General features: G+C 44.9%; 1 protein-coding gene across 1 annotated transcript in view; it reads right to left on the bottom strand.

Moving 5' to 3' along the window:
* HFM1 (helicase for meiosis 1) overlaps positions 1–19635 on the bottom strand; it is a 204098-nt gene that overhangs the window by 170004 nt on the left and 14459 nt on the right. The window contains exons 7-10 of the mRNA XM_040408743.1: positions 19588–19632; positions 16741–16811; positions 3133–3265; positions 1815–1966 (exon numbers count right to left, since the gene is read on the bottom strand). Of these exons, the coding sequence (XP_040264677.1) occupies positions 1815–1966; positions 3133–3265; positions 16741–16811; positions 19588–19632 (401 nt within the window). The remainder of the gene's footprint in view (positions 1–1814; positions 1967–3132; positions 3266–16740; positions 16812–19587; positions 19633–19635) is intronic.

The raw sequence follows: 19635 nt of genomic DNA, 5'->3' as shown, positions 1-19635 counted from the left end.
CTGCTGTTGTAGCCCATCCGCCTCAAGGTTGTGCGTGTTGTGGCTTCACAAATGCTTTGCTGCATACCTCGGTTGTAACGAGTGGTTATTTCAGTCAACGTTGCTCTTCTATCAGCTTGAATCAGTTGGCCCATTCTCCTCTGACCTCTAGCATCCACAAGGCATTTTTGCCCACAGGACTGCCGCATACTGGATGTTTTTCCCTTTTCACACCATTCTTTGTAAACCCTAGAAATGGTTGTGCGTGAAAATCCCAGTAACTGAGCAGATTGTGGAATACTCAGACCGGCCCGTCTGGCACCAACAACCATGCCACGCTCAAAATTGCTTAAATCACCTTTCTTTCCCATTCTGACATTCAGTTTGGAGTTCAGGAGATTGTCTTGACCAGGACCACACCTCTAAATGCATTGAAGCAACTGCCATGTGATTGGTTGACTAGATAATTGCATTAATGAGAAATAGAACAGGTGTTCCTAATAATTCTTTAGGTGAGTGAATATATATATATATATATATACAGTACAGACCAAAAGTTTGGACACACCTTCTCATTCAAAGAGTTTTCTTTATTTTCATAACTATGAAGGCATCAAAACTATGAATTAACACATGTGGAATTATATACATAACAAACAAGTGTGAAACAACTAAAAATATGTAATATTCTAGGCTCTTCAAAGTAGCCACCTTTTGCTTTGATTACTGCTTTGCACACTCTTGGCATTCTCTTGATGAGCTTCAAGAGGTAGTCCCCTGAAATGGTCTTCCAACAGTCTTGAAGGAGTTCCCAGAGATGTTTAGCACTTGTTGGCCCTTTTGCCTTCACTCTGCGGTCCAGCTCACCCCAAACCATCTCGATTGGGTTCAGGTCCGGTGACTGTGGAGGCCAGGTCATCTGGCGCAGCACCCCATCACTCTCCTTCATGGTCAAATAGCCCTTACTTTCAAAGTTTTCCCAATTTTTCGGCTGACTGACCTTCATTTCTTAAAGTAATGATGGCCACTCGTTTTTCTTTACTTAGCTGCTTTTTTCTTGCCATAATACCAATTCTAACAGTCTATTCAGTAGGACTATCAGCTGTGTATCCACCTGACTTCTCCTCAACGCAACTGATGGTCCCAACCCCATTTATAAGGCAAGAAATCCCACTTATTAAACCTGACAGGGCACACCTGTGAAGTGAAAACCATTTCAGGGGACTACCTCTTGAAGCTCATCAAGAGAATGCCAAGAGTGTGCAAAGCAGTAATCAAAGCAAAAGGTGGCTACTTTGAAGAACCTAGAATATGACATATTTTCAGTTGTTTCACACTTGTTTGTTATGTATATAATTCCACATGTGTTAATTCATAGTTTTGATGCCTTCAGTGTGAATCTACAATTTTCATAGTCATGAAAATAAAGAAAAGTCTTTGAATGAGAAGGTGTGTCCAAACTTTTGGTCTGTACTGTATATATATTGCTTTTTATATATGCAATATAAAATAAAAAGTGCAAGGAAGCCTGCGCTGTATACACAGAAAAAGTATATCCAACCCAAGTCCCAATAGAAAAATACAAGATAAGTGCAACAATATCATGTAAATATTGGAGACCTAGAGATAGCAGGAGGGGGATGGGGAAGAACCCCACACCTATCGCCAACTACCTTGGCTTCCTCAGGGTTAGTTGGCAATACACAATCCTGCTACCTCTGGGTTTCTTGTATTTAGGTGATATTGTTGCACTTATCAGGTAATCAGGTATTTTCTATTGGGATTAGGGTTGGGTATACTTAATTCATCTAATGCTATAAGTCAAGTATACTTACTGGGGTTGTCATTATAATGTGGGCATGCTGAATCTCAAATAAGTCCTCCACCTCTGTGTCCCCTGTCAGCTCCTTACAGAGCAGTCCAATGGGTTCAAATTTTTCTTTCCAGTCTTCAAATCTTTGGCCACATAAAGCTTTTATTGGAGCCACTTAAATAAAATGCAGATTATACTGACAGCATAATAACAAGCTTTTTTTTAAAGATGTATAGTGGTTATCAGCTCCCCTTACAAAAGTTTACTAACACCATCAACAATATATTCAATAGAATCTCTGAACTAAAAGCTTTAAAGTGTCTTTACTTATTAGATGAAAATCAACTGAACGCTCTGATTTTGGAAGGAGCGCCGACTATCTGATGTGTATGGGGGTGTTACGTCTCCCATCCCCCCAATAGCAGATACTGGGAGAAAGAAGGATGTTTGATTTTGTGCTGAATTTGGCCCCTTGTACCTGTTGGTGACTGGAAGCTGCCAAGTGTGTCTGGCAGCTGCTTATTCCCCATTGAAAAAGTGTGCACACTTGATCAAGCTATGCAAGTATATAGGGAAGCAGGGAGGAAAGCTACATTGAGAGTTTAAAGGGGTTCTCTGAATATTTAAATATTAATTTATTATAAAAATATTCTTAAATACCTTTCATTATTTATAATGGCTCGTTTTGTCTTGAGAGCAATCATCAGGGGAAACAAAATGGCCGCTGTCCGATTAGTACACACAAAACTTGTCCTGATCACACATGAGGACAAGTTACATTATAACACTGAGGTAAAGATCTGTCTCATCCTTCTCCTCCTCTCTACTTGTCAGGGATTTTGATCCTGAATACAGATGATAAAAACTTTAGCTGAATATCTGGGGAATTTAGTTTATGAGGAGACATGAAGTACAGAGAGGACGGATAGGACAGACTGTGGTAATGTGGGGCTGTGGTAATGGAGACTGTAAACAAGTGCTGCTGCTGATTAGCCACACCTCACCCTCCTCTTATTTCTCCTCATCATCTCCATTCCCACAGAGATTCACCTGTATTCACGATCATGATTCCTGACAAGCAGAGCAGAGAGGAGGATGAGGCAGCACTATGGCTCATTGTGGTGAAGTAACTTGTCCTGCTGTGTGATTAGGACAGGTTTTGTGTGTACTGATAGGACGGAGGCCATTTTATTTTTCCTAATGATTGCGCCCTAGACAAAACAAGCCATTATAACTAATGACAGGTATTTGTGAATATATTTATTATAACATAATATTTAAGTATTTTCATTTTTTTAATTCCTGGAGAACCCCTTTAATAGGGTAACAGCTATACTTACTGTATACGATTTTAACTTTTGTCCATGGAGCAGGAGTCTCCATTAGTAATCGCACAACTGCTATCTCAAATATCACTGTCTTTCCAGAACCAGTTGGAGCACACATGACAAAGTTTTTATTGGAATACAGAAGCTAGATAAAAACAAATTAATTAAAAAAAAACTCAATATGTGACAGCAAAACTTTATGAAATGACCACAGTTTTTTTAAGGAATGAGATAAATCAATCCCTTTATTGAGTGCATTGGGACCCCAAAACCATGTAAAAATCTTCACAGCAAATTAAGGCTACTTTCACACCTGGGTTAGGTGCGGATCCGTCTGGTATCTGCACAGACGGATCCCCACCTATAATGCAAACGCTTGTATCCGTTCAGAACGGATCCATTTGCATTATTCTTTTATAAAAAAGTCGAAGTCAAAACGGATCCGTCCTGACCTACATTGAAAGTCAATGGGGGACAGATCCGTTTTCCACTGCACCATATTGTGTCAGTGAAAACGGATCCGTCCCTATTGACTTACATTGTAAGTCAGGACGGATCCGTTTGGCTCCGCATCGCCAGGCGGACACCAAAACGCTGCAAGCAGCGTTTTGGTGTCCGCCTCCAGAGCGGAATAGAGGCGGAACGGAGCCAAACTGATGCATTCTGAACGGATCCTTATCCATTCAGAATGCATTGGGGCTGAACTGATCCGTTTTGGACCGCTTGTGAGAGCCCTGAAACGGATCTCACAAACGGAATTCAAAACGCCAGTGTGAAAGTAGCCTTACTGTTATTTACAACAAAAGTAATAATACATTTACAATCTAAATTTATTTGGACTTAAATGGTAAATGACTTTATAGCAAACACTGCATAAATTAATAGTACAGGTGACTACAGTATAAGAAACTTTGTGTTACAATGGCGGTTTATGGCAGCCGATTTCCTGTGTACATGGGCGCCGCCTTTCTGTGTGTAAAATAGAGCCATTGTATCTCACCTGATCTGCAGTACTGGGAGGATTAACCTTCTCTTGCTCTGTGTGTTCAGCTGTTTACTGAAGAGCTTTATCAGTCCTCCTATATAAACTGTGCTGTTTGTTCCTCCCCTTGGCCTGAGCAATAGGTTCTGTCTGGTTCCAGTCTGCTGGATCCTGTGAAGTAGCTATAATCCGTTTGACTGTCTGTGGAACGTGTTCTGCCTGACTCCCTAGTCTGCATGTCTGCTGTCTGGCCTGTTATGCTGATCTGTTTGTATGCCTGTGTTCTTCTTCTGCCTGTTGCCTGGATCCTGGCCCTGTGCTGCCTACCCTGGTTCTGGGGCTGTTTATCTTATTTGCATATACTCTGCCTCCTTGACCTCAGCCTGGTTTTGACTATGTGTATTACTTGATGCCTTGCGCCAGTGTTGCTGACCCCCATGGGTCAGCTGCCAACTACACCCCTGCAGCAAAGGGTAGATCCTTGCATAGAGGTTAAAGAGTGAAAACCAGGACAATGTCATCAGGAATGGCCCAAAGTGAAACAGGTTTGTTGGCACAGTGGTTTCACAACCATTGTCCTTAACACTCTGTAACATATCTTATCAGAGAAAATGCCTTTTTTGTTCCTCCTCCTAAGGCCTCTTTCACACTACCGGTTTTTTTTTCCGTTTTGCAGGCCGTTTTTTGTGTTCCGTATACGGAACCATTCATTTCAATGGGTCCGCAAAAAACTGAATGTACTCCGTATGCATTCCGTTTCCGTATGTCCGTTCCGTGCAAAGATAGAACATGTACTATATTTGGCCGCAAATCACGTTCCGTGGCTCCATTAAAGTCAATGGGTCTGCAAAAAAACGGAATGCATACGGAAATGCATCCGTATGTCTTCCGTATCCGTTCAGTTTTTTGCGGAACCATCTATTGAAAATGTTATGCCCAGCCCAATTTGTTCTATGTAATTACAGTATACTGTATGTGCCATACGGAAAAACGGAATGGAAAAACGGAACCGAAACGGAAACACTACGGAAACAAAAAACGGAACAACGGATCTGTGAAAAACGGACCGCAAAACACTGAAATAATTGGATTTTTTGTACTCACCGTAAAATCCTTTTCTCGTAGTAGGCATTGGGGGACACAGCACCATGGGTATATGTCCAACTACCACTCGGAGGCGACACTAGACATAAAAAGTGTTGGCTCCTCCCCGTTGGGCTATACCCTCTCCACAGGCACTAGGCTGATCAGTTTGTACCAAAAGCAGTAGGAGAGAGAAGAAAGGCAAGGAACCAACAACTCCCGTACCGGGAAAGATCAAGAGACCAGCCCGGAGAAGGGGAAGTGAAAAAAAAAAAAAATAGGGTGGGATCTGTGTCCCCCAATGCCTACTACGAGAAAAAGGATTTTACGGTGAGTACAAAAAATCCAATTTTCTTTTGCATGACATTGGGGGACACAGCACCATGGGACCTCCCAAAGCAGTCCCCGATGGTGGGAAATGAACAGCCATGCCACCGGTTGGGCATACAGGTGCAGGAGAACCATGTGACCCAACAGGAGAAAAGCACGGAATAGGCAAGAAGCTTAATAACAAGGGAGAAACCCCAAGGAAGCAACAGTGAAGACTGCCAGCACCCCAGGACAAATGCCTGGGAGAAAGTCCCAAATGCAAGAAGAATGCAAAGGGGAACACCCAGCTCAGCCAAAGGCTGGAGAGAAAGTAGGACAGCACCGCGTATTGGAGCTACCTAACATTCTAATTGTCTCAGACCAAAGCACAAACACCCTGTGGCCAACCCTTGACAGGCCAGGGGAGCAAGGAAACATGGAATCACTGAAGGCCAAATGAGTGAGGGAAGTCATAGTAAGGCTCACATGTGAAGGGAGCAGGTCTCCCCTCACCGCAAAGCAGGTGATGAAGTTAAGCGCCCTATTGAAAGGAGAAAACCCCAAAGGCGGTAAGGGAAACCGCCAACCCTTGGAAAGGGAGGGGGTTGTAAGTAAAGGCCAGAAAAGAGAAAAGATAAGACCTGCATCCCAAAACCAGGAGACGAGGAACGAGCCTCTGAAAACAAAATATCGCTGAGAAACGCAAGACCGGAGAGACTCTGGCCAAACGAAGTATCAGGGAAAAAGGGAACCAGATGCAGGCCCAGGAAATCTCAGCAGGGACACACTGGACTGAGAGACATGGGAGGAGAAGGAGAGTACTCCCAACAGTCTAAGGAGGAAGGTTCTACAAACAGGAGGAAGTCCCTCCCGAAGGAGACCATAAGGTGGAAATATAAACCGTAGCACTAAACCACTCCATACCAGGTACTTGACGTGGAAGGATGGGAAGATAGACACGAATCGGAACCCACAAGGGGAACAATCGACCCAGGCCCCCCCAAACAACGATTATCATACAGAATCTGTGTGGTCAAATGAACGGGGACAGGGACTCCAGAAAGGAGTACCCGGTATGGGCTCACAAGGAAACAGGAACTGAACCACCAGAGGACAACAAAAACCAGAATATCCAAGAAAAAGTGAAAAGAACCACCATAGGGGAAGGAATTGGCCATGGACAACTAGCCATTCCAAGAATAGTGGTGTCACGGATGGTGTTGCAGAAAACAAGAAGTAACAAATAAAGATCCGACTGACTTGATCCCAAACTAAGGAACAAATGGGTGAGCTCTATAATAGCCCTAGAGCTCTCCCTGACTGCTCAGCCCATGCAAAGATCTCTATGATAGAAAGTTGCATGTCCACGTACCTAGACTGAGTGACATCTAAAACCCCTATAATAGTGAGGGGCAGGGTGGATAAAAATCAATAATTTTAAAAAAATAAATCAAAAAAATCTTTTTTTTGATTTAAATCGGATTTTTTTTATATGAAATGCTTTTTGAGGAAAATATATTACCATCCAAAGGTTATTCCATCATGAAATAAAGATTATTTTTTTAATTATGTAGAATAAGGCTGTACGTAGACTCCCATATTGTTGAATGGATTAGGCAGTGGCTGAGGGACAGACAACAGAGGGTTGTAGTCAATGGAGTATATTCAGACCAAGGTCTTGTTACCAGTGGGGTAACTCAGGGATCTGTTCTGGGACCCATATTGTTTGTTTAATATCTTTATCAGCGAAATTGCAGAAGGCCTCGATGGTAAGGTGTGTCTTTTTTCTGATGACACAAAGATTTGTAACAGGGTTGATGTTCCTGGAGGGATACACCGAATGGAAAAGGATCTAGGAAAACTAAAGGGATGGTCAAAAATCTGGCAACTAAATTTTAATGTTGATAAGTGCAAGATAATGCACCTGGGGCGTAAAAACCCAAGAGCAGAATATACAATCAGTGATACAGTCCTAACCTCAGTATCTGAGGAAAGGGATTTAGGGGTCATTATTTCAGAAGACATAAAGGTAGGCAGACAATGTCACAGAGCAGCAGGAAATGCTAGCAGAATGATTGATGTATAGGAAGAGGCAGTACCAGTAGACAGAGGGAGGCGCTCATGCCGCTCTACAGAGCACTAGTGAGACCTCATCTGGAGTATTGTGCGCAGTACTGGAGACAATATCTCCAGAAGTATATTGATACTTTGGAGAGAGTTCAGAGAAGAGCTACTAAACTGGTACATGGATTGCAGGATAAAACTTACCAGGAAAGATTAAAGGACCTTAACATGTATAGCTTGGAAGAAAGACGAGACAGAGGGGAGATGAGAGAAACTGCTAAATACATAAAGGGAATCAACAAGGTAAAAGAGGAGAGAGGATTTACAAGAAGAAAAACTGCTACAAGAGGACATAGTGTTAAATTATAGGGGCAAGGGTTTAAAAGTAATATCAGGAAGTATTACTTTACTGAGAGAGTAGTGGATGCATGGAATAGCCTTCCTGCAGAAGTGGTAGCTGCAAATACAGTGAAGGAGTTTAAGCATGTATGGGATAGGCATAAGGCCATCCTTCATATAAGATAGGGCCAGGGGTATTCAGTATATTGGGCAGACTAGATGGGCCGAGTGGTTCTTATCTGCCGACACATTCTAGGTTTCTATGTTTCTACTGTATATGTGTCATTTTTTTGGTAAATAAATTCCATGAATCCATTCACAATGTCATGCTCGTCCAAAGGTTTTTGTAAGATTATTGGGCAGTTTCTCTGCCTACAAGATATTATCACAGATGCTTGGTTTACTTTTGCAGTTCTCAAAACTTAATTTGACTCAGCAGAGATCACATGCCTCTTCTTCACAGCAAAAATGTTATAACATGAACAGAGTTGAGAAAAATACCTTAATCCCAACTTCTACAAACCTATGAATGCAGAATCAACCTAATCAAACTAATATGAAAAGTTGTTTAAATCTTCATCTACTTGCATATTATAAGTTATACCAGCAAGAATTAGTCTTTATGTAGAAAACTATGATTTAAATCATTTTGATTTAAATCAAATCCACCCTGGTGAGGGGACACGACCACCGGCTCCCTGCACTTAATACGGAGAGAGTCAGGGTCACCTAGAATCAAGCCAACATGAAAACACAAATAAAGAAATAGACTTATCTGAGGAACCAGCAGTTGCAACTTCTAGCAGTGAGCACAATCCAGGAAGTAGTATAAACCGCAAAGTGAGGCAGTATGGGAGGGGATATAAAGGGAAGCAATCACTGCTAATAGATGACAGCTGGAAGAGGGAGAAGAGATGTCAAAGCGAAACCAAAACAAAAGAACATCATGCAGGAGGTACTGAAGAACGTCTGTCAGAACTTCTCAGAGATCTGGCGGTGACAAGTGGCTAGCAATCTGCATACATTGTCCCGGAGAGGGCAAGTACAGCGGCTTGGGTTGTACCACTAAATCGACAGACACCCATATGCATAAGGAATGGCGAAGTCGCTATGAAAGAAACGGGGTGTGACTACACAAAATGTAGAAACCAGCTGCGACCGACATACAGAAGACTCCCAGGGGGAGAAAGTACCTGACAGGCGCAGACAATAGCAAGGTCCAAGGGGACTGCCCTCTGTTATATAGTACAACTAAGCAGAGAATATAAGGGAACACCCGGACCCAGAAGGAGCTCCGGAACCCTGTCCGATGCCAGAGCAATCAGCAGAAAATTCACCTACCAGGCAGGTGTGTGGCGCTCAGTGGTTCTGTCCCTGACTCATCAGGAAGGACGTCCAGCGAGGATAATTTTGCTGACCCCAGAAGGATTCCGTGTGGCGGAGGACATCCAGTGATGACCGAAAACTGCTGCAGTGGCCGGTGCTCACCAAGCTACGTACCCCAACAAGGAGAAGATCCAGTGGAGATCACTGTACTCCACCAGGAATGGTCCGCCCTGTAATAGAAAAAAACGTGAGTACTCCTTTATAATATGGGGTAACGCAGAGTGCAGCAGACAGTAGTATTTTATAGGGATGGCAAGAACAACCCTAGCACAAAAAGCCAACAACCACCTGGCCATGGTGTATGGAGCATGGTTGTATGTGGACCACCCACCAAATCAGAAAAGATCAGCCATATACACCGTACACCAGAAGTAGCACTAGACCGACAAGGTGGAGGTGGGGGTTGGGCTGGCCCACCCCTGCCAGATATGGTTACCATGTACATGCTGAACCAGGATGGCCTGTTGTGGACAGTGCCTTGAGAAAGTACAAGGAGACCATAGAGCACGACAGTGACGGAGTGGCAGATGTATGGAAGAACCAAAAAGCACAGATTAGAGCCCGGGGAAGGAAGCACCCAGTAATACAGAAACTGCATGGGCCACAGATTGCACCATAGGGCCCAGCACGTGGGATACTAAAAATACTAAAACCGAGGTAAAGTGGCTGCATGTTGCACTCTAAGGAGAGTGGAAACAAAGCCACAGCATCCGGGAATGCGACCAGATTTGGAGGGTACAGGTCCTTAACCTGTAAGGTAGAAATACGGCTGTGTAGTGCAGAGATACGACCAGACAGGTGCAATGGGTACAGCATCTGGAGATGGTAGAGGTACTAGATTTAAGATTAGAGCGATGTGGCCGCATGGTGCACTCTAGGACCAGAGAAGTGCAACCGCTATCGCGTTAGCAATGGTACCTATATTCCGCTCGGGAAGGGGAAAATAGGGCCGCACGGTACCACAAAGAACGACAGGTGCACACCACAATTAGGTAGGTGCAATGGCAACTGAAGGAGGCCCTCTATTTCACCTGAAAAGAGGGAAACAGGGCCGCATCAACAGTATCTGGAGATGGTGCAGGAACTTTAGCTATGAAGGAAGTAAGATGGCTGTTTGGTGCACACTATGATGAAGTAGGTGCAGTGGCCACGGCAATACAAGGAGGCCTCAATATCTCATCCGGTAAGGGAGAAATAGTGCCGCAAGGTACACCATAAGGCCAGATAGGAGCAACGGCTACAGCCTCTGGAGATAGTGTAGGTACTCTACCTATGAAGGGAGCAAGGTGGCAGCTCGGTGCCCAATAGAACCAAACAGAGGCCTCTATATCTCGTCCGGCAGGGAGAAACAGTGCCGCACGGAACACAATAGAGCCCGCCAGGGATATTGGATGCAGCATCAGGAGATGGTGTAGGTACTCTACCTATGAAGGAAGCAAGGTGGCTGGAAACAGACAGGTGCAATTGCTACGGCAATTGAAGGCGGCCTATATATCTCGCCCGGTAGGGGGAAATAGTGCCGCATGGAACACAATAGAGCCAGCCAGGAGTAATGGCTACAGCATCTGGAGTAGGTGTAAGAACTCTACCTATGAAAGTAACAAGGCGGCTGGAAACAGACATATGTAATCGCCACGGCAATAGAAGTCGGCCTGTATATCTCTGGTACAGGCACTACAAAAGAACCTTTAGAGGCTGAGAAGGGTTACCAACCCTACAAGAGGCGTTTGCCTGAATTATCAGCTTGCCTAGAACATAGCCCCTGGTATAGGGGAACCAGGAAGGTCTGTCGTGTACAGCCTACGAGGGCGTACGTACCAGAGACACCACGTAGGTGTCCCAGTTGCTAAGCACGGTGACGGCTGCCTTACCTGTGTGGTAATTACCTGTGCAGGCAGGAGAGCGCCATCCGAAAGTCCACTAGAGGGGCACCAAACCTGGGTAGGGTAGGTTTCTCCGTGCACGTTTGTCTTGATCTCACAGAGGGATTCTGTATGGTGGAAGACCGCCTGATGCTCTGTTCCTAGGGAATCGGTGCAAAGGTGTCCCCAGAGGCAACTGACAGAGAAGGCTTCATCACCAGCCTTAGGCCTGTCCTGGGGGCGACCCGAGGATGCCGAGAAGGGGTGGAAGCTAGTTGAGACCAGCCGAGGTTGGTCTGTAGGCTACTCCTTGCGTGACCCTGTATCTGAGCGTGAGCGTGCCCCATCTGCAGGGAGGACCCTGGGGGGGGAGGTGACCGCAATTTGGCTAGGTAGCGGTCCAGCGACTCCGCCAGCGATTGGGAGAGTCAGGCAAGGTTCCCATGGTTCGACAGGGAGGGAGCCCATTCAGGGGGGACCTACACAAAAGGGTGGGAGGGGGGGACAAGCTGACCACATGGAAACCTCCGTAGACAACGGACGCACGTGAAATATGTGGCGATTCGATAGGGAGGCTGGGAGAGGAGGCCCTCATAGAGCAGCAGGGCTGTCCTATCTGGCTCCGGATGCCACGTTCCCAAGAGGTGCTGCAGCAGCTTATAGATCAGGTGGTCAGGGCTGCAGGAGAATGAGGCAATTGAGAGAGGTAGGGGGGGAAGAAGGAGCCTGCAGAAGCAAATCAGCCAGAGGCTGCCTACCAGACCCCAGGAGCTGTATCCCAGCGCGCCCCATGCAGGAGAGCAGCAAGATGGCGACCCGGTGAGAGAAGGAGCCGGCAGCAAGAGGAAGAACCGCCCCTCTGAGACAGAGCAGGGAACCCGCGCTGGAGCTGGATTAGACAGGCAGGAGAGGCCCCTCCCAGGCTCCCCCTACGAAGGGGAGGTGACAGAGCAAGCTCGGGAAGCTCAGGAGTGGGCGGGGAGTTGCGGCCTAGTAGGCCCGAAAATCCGGGGCCTCAATTAGTGGAGCGTGGCAGGGGACGAACGGCCGCAATCGCGGAAGTGCTCCGGAGCTGCCGCGACGAACGGGGGCAAGGTGGGGGAGAGAACTGGAGAAGCGACCCCCAGAGAGAGAAAAACGGAAGACCAGGGGGCTTCTGGGGCCAGGATACAGGCTAAGAGATGCAGGTATCCGGGAAGGGAGGAGAGGGGGGAACGCGCCCAGGCCCGGGGAGGAGGGTGGGAGACCCTAATCTAAGGGAACATACTCACCCTCAGACGTCTTCAGGTGCAGCAATAACCACCCCCTCGGCGGACTCAACACGGGAACCGTGGGACTGCCGGAATTCCACTGCGGAAGCAGATTTGGGGACTGGGTGGCTGCCAGGTAACTGAGTACGCGCCCGCAGGGGGGCAACTAAAGTGGAACGCGATGAAGCCACCCCTGCAGCAGGCCGGAACCTGCAGAGAAGAAAAAAGAAAAAATGATTGAAGAAAGAATAAAATAAAAAAGTAGCAGGATGACCTGCGCAAAAAGCAGGTCAGGTCTGCCTCCTACGGACACTAGAACAAGACTGATCAGCCTAGTGCCTGTGGAGAGGGTATAGCCCAACGGGGAGGAGCCAACACTTTTTATGTCTAGTGTCGCCTCCTAGTGGTAGTTGGACATATACCCATGGTGCTGTGTCCCCCAATGCCATGCACGGGAAAGCCATATGGTAGTGTAAAAGAGGCCTAAACCAAGATTATCTGCTTCATGGCACTTTTACACGTGCTGACTGAGCAGAAAATTATTGAGAAGGAACTATGCAAATTCATTGTGTATGGGCAGCAGATCCCTTTTTATGCAGGACGATCTGCTGCCCAGAAATGATGATTTTTGTGGCTGCATAAACTACAAATGCAACCGATGTAAGTGCATCAGGTGACTGGCAGCTTTGTTACATGTGACAATTATTGGGAACTGTTATCTCCTAATAACAGCACCGTGTAAAGGGAACTTAACCCATCTTAACAGATGTACTGCCAGCTCACTGAAAAATCTGGCTACATGCTGCCTATAGAAGTACACTGCTCAAAAAAATAAAGGGAACACAAATATAACACATCCTAGATCTGAATTAATTAAATATTCTTCTGAAATACTTTGTTCTTTACATAGTTGAATGTGCTGACAACAAAATCACACAAAAATAAAAAAATGGAAATCAAATTTTTCAACCCATGGAGGTCTGGATTTGGAGTCACACTCAAAATTAAAGTGGAAAAACACACTACAGGCTGATCCAACTTTGATGTAATGTCCTTAAAACAAGTCAAAATGAGGCTCAGTAGTGTGTGTGGCCTCCACGTGCCTGTATGACCTCCCTACAACGCCTGTGCATGCTCCTGATGAGGTGGCGGACGGTCTCCTGAGGGATCTCCTCCCAGACCTGGACTAAAGCATCTGCCAACTCCTGGACAGTCTGTGGTGCAACGTGACGTTGGTGAATAGAGCGAGACATGATGTCCCAGATGTGCTCAATTGGATTCAGGTCTGGGGAACGGGCGGGCCAGTCCATAGCATCAATGCCTTCATCTTGCAGGAACTGCTGATACACTCCAGCCACATGAGGTCTAGCATTGTCTTGCATTAGGAGGAACCCAGGGCCAACCGCACCAGCATATGGTCTCACAAGAGGTCTGAGGATCTCATCTCGGTACCTAATGGCAGTCAGGCTAACTCTGGCGAGCACATGGAGGGCTGTGCGGCCCTCCAAAGAAATGCCACCCCACACCATTACTGACCCAATGCCAAACCGGTCATGCTGGAGGATGTTGCAGGCAGCAAAACGTTCTCCACGGCATCTCAAGACTCTGTCACGTCTGTCACATGTGCTCAGTGTGAACCTGCTTTCATCTGTGAAGAGCACAGGGCGCCAGTGGCGAATTTGCCAATCTTGGTGTTCTCTGGCAAATGCCAAACGTCCTGCACGGTGTTGGGCTGTAAGCACAACCCCCACCTGTGGACGTCGGGCCCTCATATCACCCTCATGGAGTCTGTTTCTGACCGTTTGAGCAGACACATGCACATTTGTGGCCTGCTGGAGGTCATTTTGCAGGGCTCTGGCAGTGCTCCTCCTTTTCCTCCTTGCACAAAGGCGGAGGTAGCGGTCCTGCTGCTGGGTTGTTGCCCTCCTACGGCCTCCTCCAAGTCTCCTGATGTACTGGCCTGTCTCCTGGTAGCGCCTCCATGCTCTGACAGACACAGCAAACCTTCTTGCCACAGCTCGCATTGATGTGCCATCCTGGATAAGCTGCACTACCTGAGCCACTTCTGTGGGTTGTAGACTCCGTCTCATGCTACCACTAGAGTGAAAGCACCGCCAGCATTCAAAAGTGACCAAAACATCAGCCAGGAAGCATAGGAACTGAGAAGTGGTCTGTGATCACCACCTGCAGAACCATTCCTTTATTGGGGGTGCCCTGCTAATTGCCTATAATTTCCACCTGTTGTCTATCCCATTTGCACAACAGCATGTGAAATTGATTGTCACTCAGTGTTGCTTCCTAAGTGGACAGTTTGATTTCACAGAAGTGTGATTGACTTGGAGTTACATTGTGTTGTTTAAGTGTTCCCTTTATTTTTTTGAGCAGTGTATATTTCAAGGGAATGGAGAGAAGGAGGAAGAAAGTGTGGAGACACATGCTGCACACAGAAGTCTATAAAGAGAGGAGGAGGGAGAAGGAATCAGATCAGAGGGAAAGAGCGACATTTTTCTCATAATATTTTACAAAGTTTCTTTCTATATTCACGTACACTAATGATTTATGCAAAGTTTGTTATTTCATAGTCGATTTTTTTCTTTGGTTTCAGATTTTGCTGGGCAGAATAATTTTCAGAAATGAATGTCTGCATTCAGGTTTATTTGGACTATATGATTAACATTTACAGATCTAGCCAAGCTAAAATTGACTCTGATGTTATCTCGTGCCATCTTTGTTACAAAAGCTATTGAAATACATTGAAAAAGTTAGTTAACCTTTTTGTGCATTTTTTACTTACCACGTTAACCATCAAGTTTAGCTCGGCTGCATCTTTATATTCAATAATACCCAATATATCCAAATCAAACTGCTTAACAGTAAATTTGTCTTATTTGTCCATAGCAACCAATCAGAGCTTAGCTTTATTTTTTTTTAGAGCCCTGTAGGACCTGAAAGCTGAGATCTGATTGGTTTCTATGGACAACTAAGACTGATTTACTATTAGAGCTCATTCGCACAACCGCTGTTTTGCGGTCCGCAAATTGTGGATCTGCAAAACACGCATACCGGCTGTGTGCGTTTCATATTTTGTGGAACGGAAGGGTCAGCCCCCAATAGAATAGTCCTATCCTTGTCTGTAATGCGGACAATAATAGGACATGCTCAATTTTTTTGCGGAACGGACATATGGACACGGAATGCACGTGAAAGCATTTCGGGTTTTTTGCAGCCCAATTGAAATGAATGGTTCCACATACGGGCCGCAAAAGAAAAGGGAACAGAAAAAAAATATGTTTGTGTGCATGAGCCCTTAGGCAGTTTGATTTGGAGATATTAGAGGCGGGCTACTTTTTCGTCGGCCCCCCTGTACGTCCAAGGAGTAAATGATCTGTTTCCTTTAACTGCTCTAAATATATATCATGTAGAATATTAGGGAACAGCCAGACAGGACCACTGTGACGCAGCTACCATGCTTCTGAAAACCAAATGGCCACACAAGCTGCAGCGGTACTCCATTACCTCATTGGAAATTGATTGGTTATTCAGTGTTCGTTGTCAATGGCCAAGCTATTAACAATGACCACTGAATAACCAATCCATTTCTAATAGGCTAACAGAATACCGCTGTGGCTCGCTCGCATGGCTGTGTGGTTCCCACCCACACATCAGCTGCATCTAATTTGCACCACAGCCTTGCTGTACCCTAATGGATTGTGATTGCAGACACTAAGGGTACTTTCACACTTGCGGCAGAGGATTCCGGCAGGCAGTTCCGTTGCCAGAACTGCCAGCCGGATCCAGCAATCCGAAGGCAAACGGATGCATTTGTGAGACGGATCCGGATAAGGATCCGTCTCACAAATGCATTGCAATACTGGATCCGTCTCTCCGGTGTCATCCGGAAAAAACGGATCCGGTATAATTTTTTTTTGCATTTCTAATGGTCTGCACATGCACAGACCGGAAAGCCGGATCCATTTTGCCGGAACACTTAATGCCGGCCCCGGCACTAATACACTTCAATGTAAATTAATGCCGGCATTCCGGCAAGTGATCAGTATTTTTGGCCGGATAGAAAACTGCAGCATGCTGTGGTATTTTCTTCGTCCAAAAAACGTAAGAGGGACTGAACTAATGCATCCTGAACGGAGTGCTCTCCATTCAGAATGCATTAGGATAAAACTGATTAGTTTTTTCCGGTATTGAGCTCCGAGGACGGAGCTCAATACCGGAAAACTTTAACGCAAGTGTGAAAGTACTCTAAGTGATGGAGCCTGATAAAATACGGTAAGTATATAGCATTTTTTAACATTTTAGACACTAATGCAACAAAAACTGCAATACGTACATCATCTAAAGCCTTTGACTGTATATAATTAAAATATGGAAACTCCTTAAAGATATTCCTAAATTGTTTAGCTTTAGTGTTAAGAAAATTTGAAAACACATTTGACTACAAACATTTTATAAAAACTGTTTTATAAACTATTAAAAGAGATTGTCGAACAACGAATGACCTCCTCAAAATTATTTTAAGATGGGAAAATGATTCTACAGTCAGGTCCATAAATATTGGGACATCAACACAATTCTAACATTTTTGGCTCTATACACCCCCACAATAGATTTGAAATGAAATGAACAAGATGTACTTTAACTGCAGACTGTCATCTTTAATTTGAGGGTATTTACATCAGGTGAACGGTGTAGGAATTACAACAGTTTGCATATGCGCCTCCCACTTGTTAAGGGACCAAAAGTAATGGGACAGAATAATAATCATAAATCAAACTTTCACTTTTTAATACTTGGTTGCAAATCCTGTGCAGTCAATTACAGCCTGAAGTCTGGAATGCATATACATCACCAGACGCTGGGTTTCATCCCTGGTGATGCTCTTCCAGGTATCTACTGCAACTGTCTTGAGTTCCTGCTTGTTCTTGGGGCATTTTCCCTTCAGTTTTGTCTTCAGCAAGTGAAATGCATGCTCAATCGGATTCAGGTCAGGTGATTGTCTTGGCCATTGCATAACATTCTACTTCTTTCCCTTAAAAAACTCTTTGGTTGCTTTTGCAGTATGCTTTGGGTCATTGTCCACCATTGTGCACTGTAAAGCGCCATCCAATGAGTTCTGAAGCATTTGGCTGAAAATAAGCAGAAAATATTGCCCGAAACACTTCAGAATTCATCCTGCTGCTTTTGTCAGCAGTCAGATCATCAATAAATAAAAGAGAACCAGTTCGATTGGGAACCATACATGCCCACGCCATGACACTACCACCACCATGCTACACTGATGAGGTGGTATGCTTAGGATCATGAGCAGTTCCATTCCTTCTCCATACTCTTCTCTTCCCATCACTCTGGTACAAGTTGATCTTTGTTTCATCTGTCCATAGGATGTTGTTCCAGAACTGTGAAGGCTTTTTTAGATGTCGTTTGTCAAACTCTAATCTGGCCTTCCTGTTTTTGAGGCTCACCAATGGTTTACATCTTGTGGTGAACCCTCTGTATTCACTCTGGTGAAGTCTTCTCTTAATTGTTGACTTTGACACACATACACCTACCTCCTGCAGAGTGTTCTTGATCTGGCCAACTGTTGTGAAGGGTGTTTTCTTCACCAAGGAAATAATTTTTTTCGTTCATCCACCACAGTAGTTTGCCGTGGTATTCCGGGTCTTTTGGTGTTGCTGAGCTCACCGATGTGTTCCTTCTTTTTAAGAATGTTCCAAACAGTTGTTTTGGCCACGCCTAATATTTTTGCTATCTCTCTGATGGGTTTGTTTTGTTTTTTCAGCCTAATGATGGCTTGCTTCACTGATAGTGACAGCTCTTTGGATCTCATCCTGAGAGTTGACAGCAACAGATTCCAAATGCAAATAGCAGACTTGAAATGAACTCTGGACCTTTTATCTGCTCATTGTAATTGGGATAATGAGGGAATAGCACACACCTGGCCATGGAACAGCTGAGAAGCCAATTGTCCTATTACTTTTGGTTCCTTAACAAGTGGGAGGAACATATGCAAACTGTTGTAATTCCTACACCATTCACCTGATTTGGATGTAAATACCCTCAAATTGAAGCTGATAGTCTGCAGTTAAAGCACATCTTGTTCGTTTCATTTCAAATCCATTGTGGTGGTGTATAGAGCCAAAAATGTTACAATTGTGTCGATGTCCCAATATTTATGGACCTGACTGTATGCAATAATTAATTCTTTACATCTATATTTATCATATAGTCTCGCCATCACAAGCAAGGCATATCCCATCTAGTCTTATCACTCCAGGTTGCAAATACAGACTTCCAAATTACCGTATTTTTGCCCCCAAAGTGTAAAATGTCACTGTATCTTATGGGGCAAATACTAATGAGCGCTCCCCGTGCGGGCTCTGTACTCATTGCTTCCTGATCTTTCTCCGCCGCTCGCTGTGTCCTGTGCACAGTGTGAGGATGTCGGCGCTCTGTGACCTCCCACTGGGCGGTGTCGGGTCACATCACAGTGCGGCAGGAAAACCAGGAAAAGCTCTGGGTCTCAGGAACAGCGGTGGCGTCCAGAGCAGAAGAGATACGTTGATGTATTTATTTATTTTTGATCAGAGGTCTGATTAACATGGGGGACTTATTAACATGGATGTCTGAATGGAGGTCTTATAAAAATTGGGCAACTGATCAAAGGTTTGCTTGGGGGTCTGATCTGAGGTCTGAATAGGGGCCTGATTAACATTGGGGGTCTAATCTGAGGTCCTACTGGGGGTCTCATTAACACTGGCCATCTGTTCTGAGGTCTGATTGGGGCTGTGAGTCAAGGTCTGATGAACATTGGGGGTCTGAGCGGAGGTCTGATAAAAAAATAAATTAAAAAAAATCTTATTTTCCTCCTCTAAAACCTAGGTGTGTTTTATGGGCAGGAGTGTATTATAGGGAGAAAAATATGGTAAGTCAGTAAGGGTACGACCACACGATAGTTTCCTGATGCAGTTTTGGAAGCTTAAACAATGAGTAAATTCAAAAAAGAGAAGTCTTATCTGTCCTTTATACTTTATCTCTCCTTTTCTCATTCAATCCTGAATTGGGGTTCCAAAACTGCATCAGGAAACCTGACTGTGTGGCGCTAACAGTCTCAATAAACATTCTGTTGTGGCAAAATAAATGCCTTTACAAGAAGACTCTTTAAATAGAAAAAGGATACGAATCTCAGAGACAGGTTTTAGGATCCCATATGGAGTGTTGGCAACTA

Source organism: Bufo bufo, chromosome 9 (assembly GCF_905171765.1).
Source record: "Bufo bufo chromosome 9, aBufBuf1.1, whole genome shotgun sequence".
Taxonomy (NCBI): domain Eukaryota; kingdom Metazoa; phylum Chordata; class Amphibia; order Anura; family Bufonidae; genus Bufo; species Bufo bufo.
Note: the sequence above shows the minus strand (reverse complement) of the source record. Positions and strands in the feature narration are given on the sequence as shown.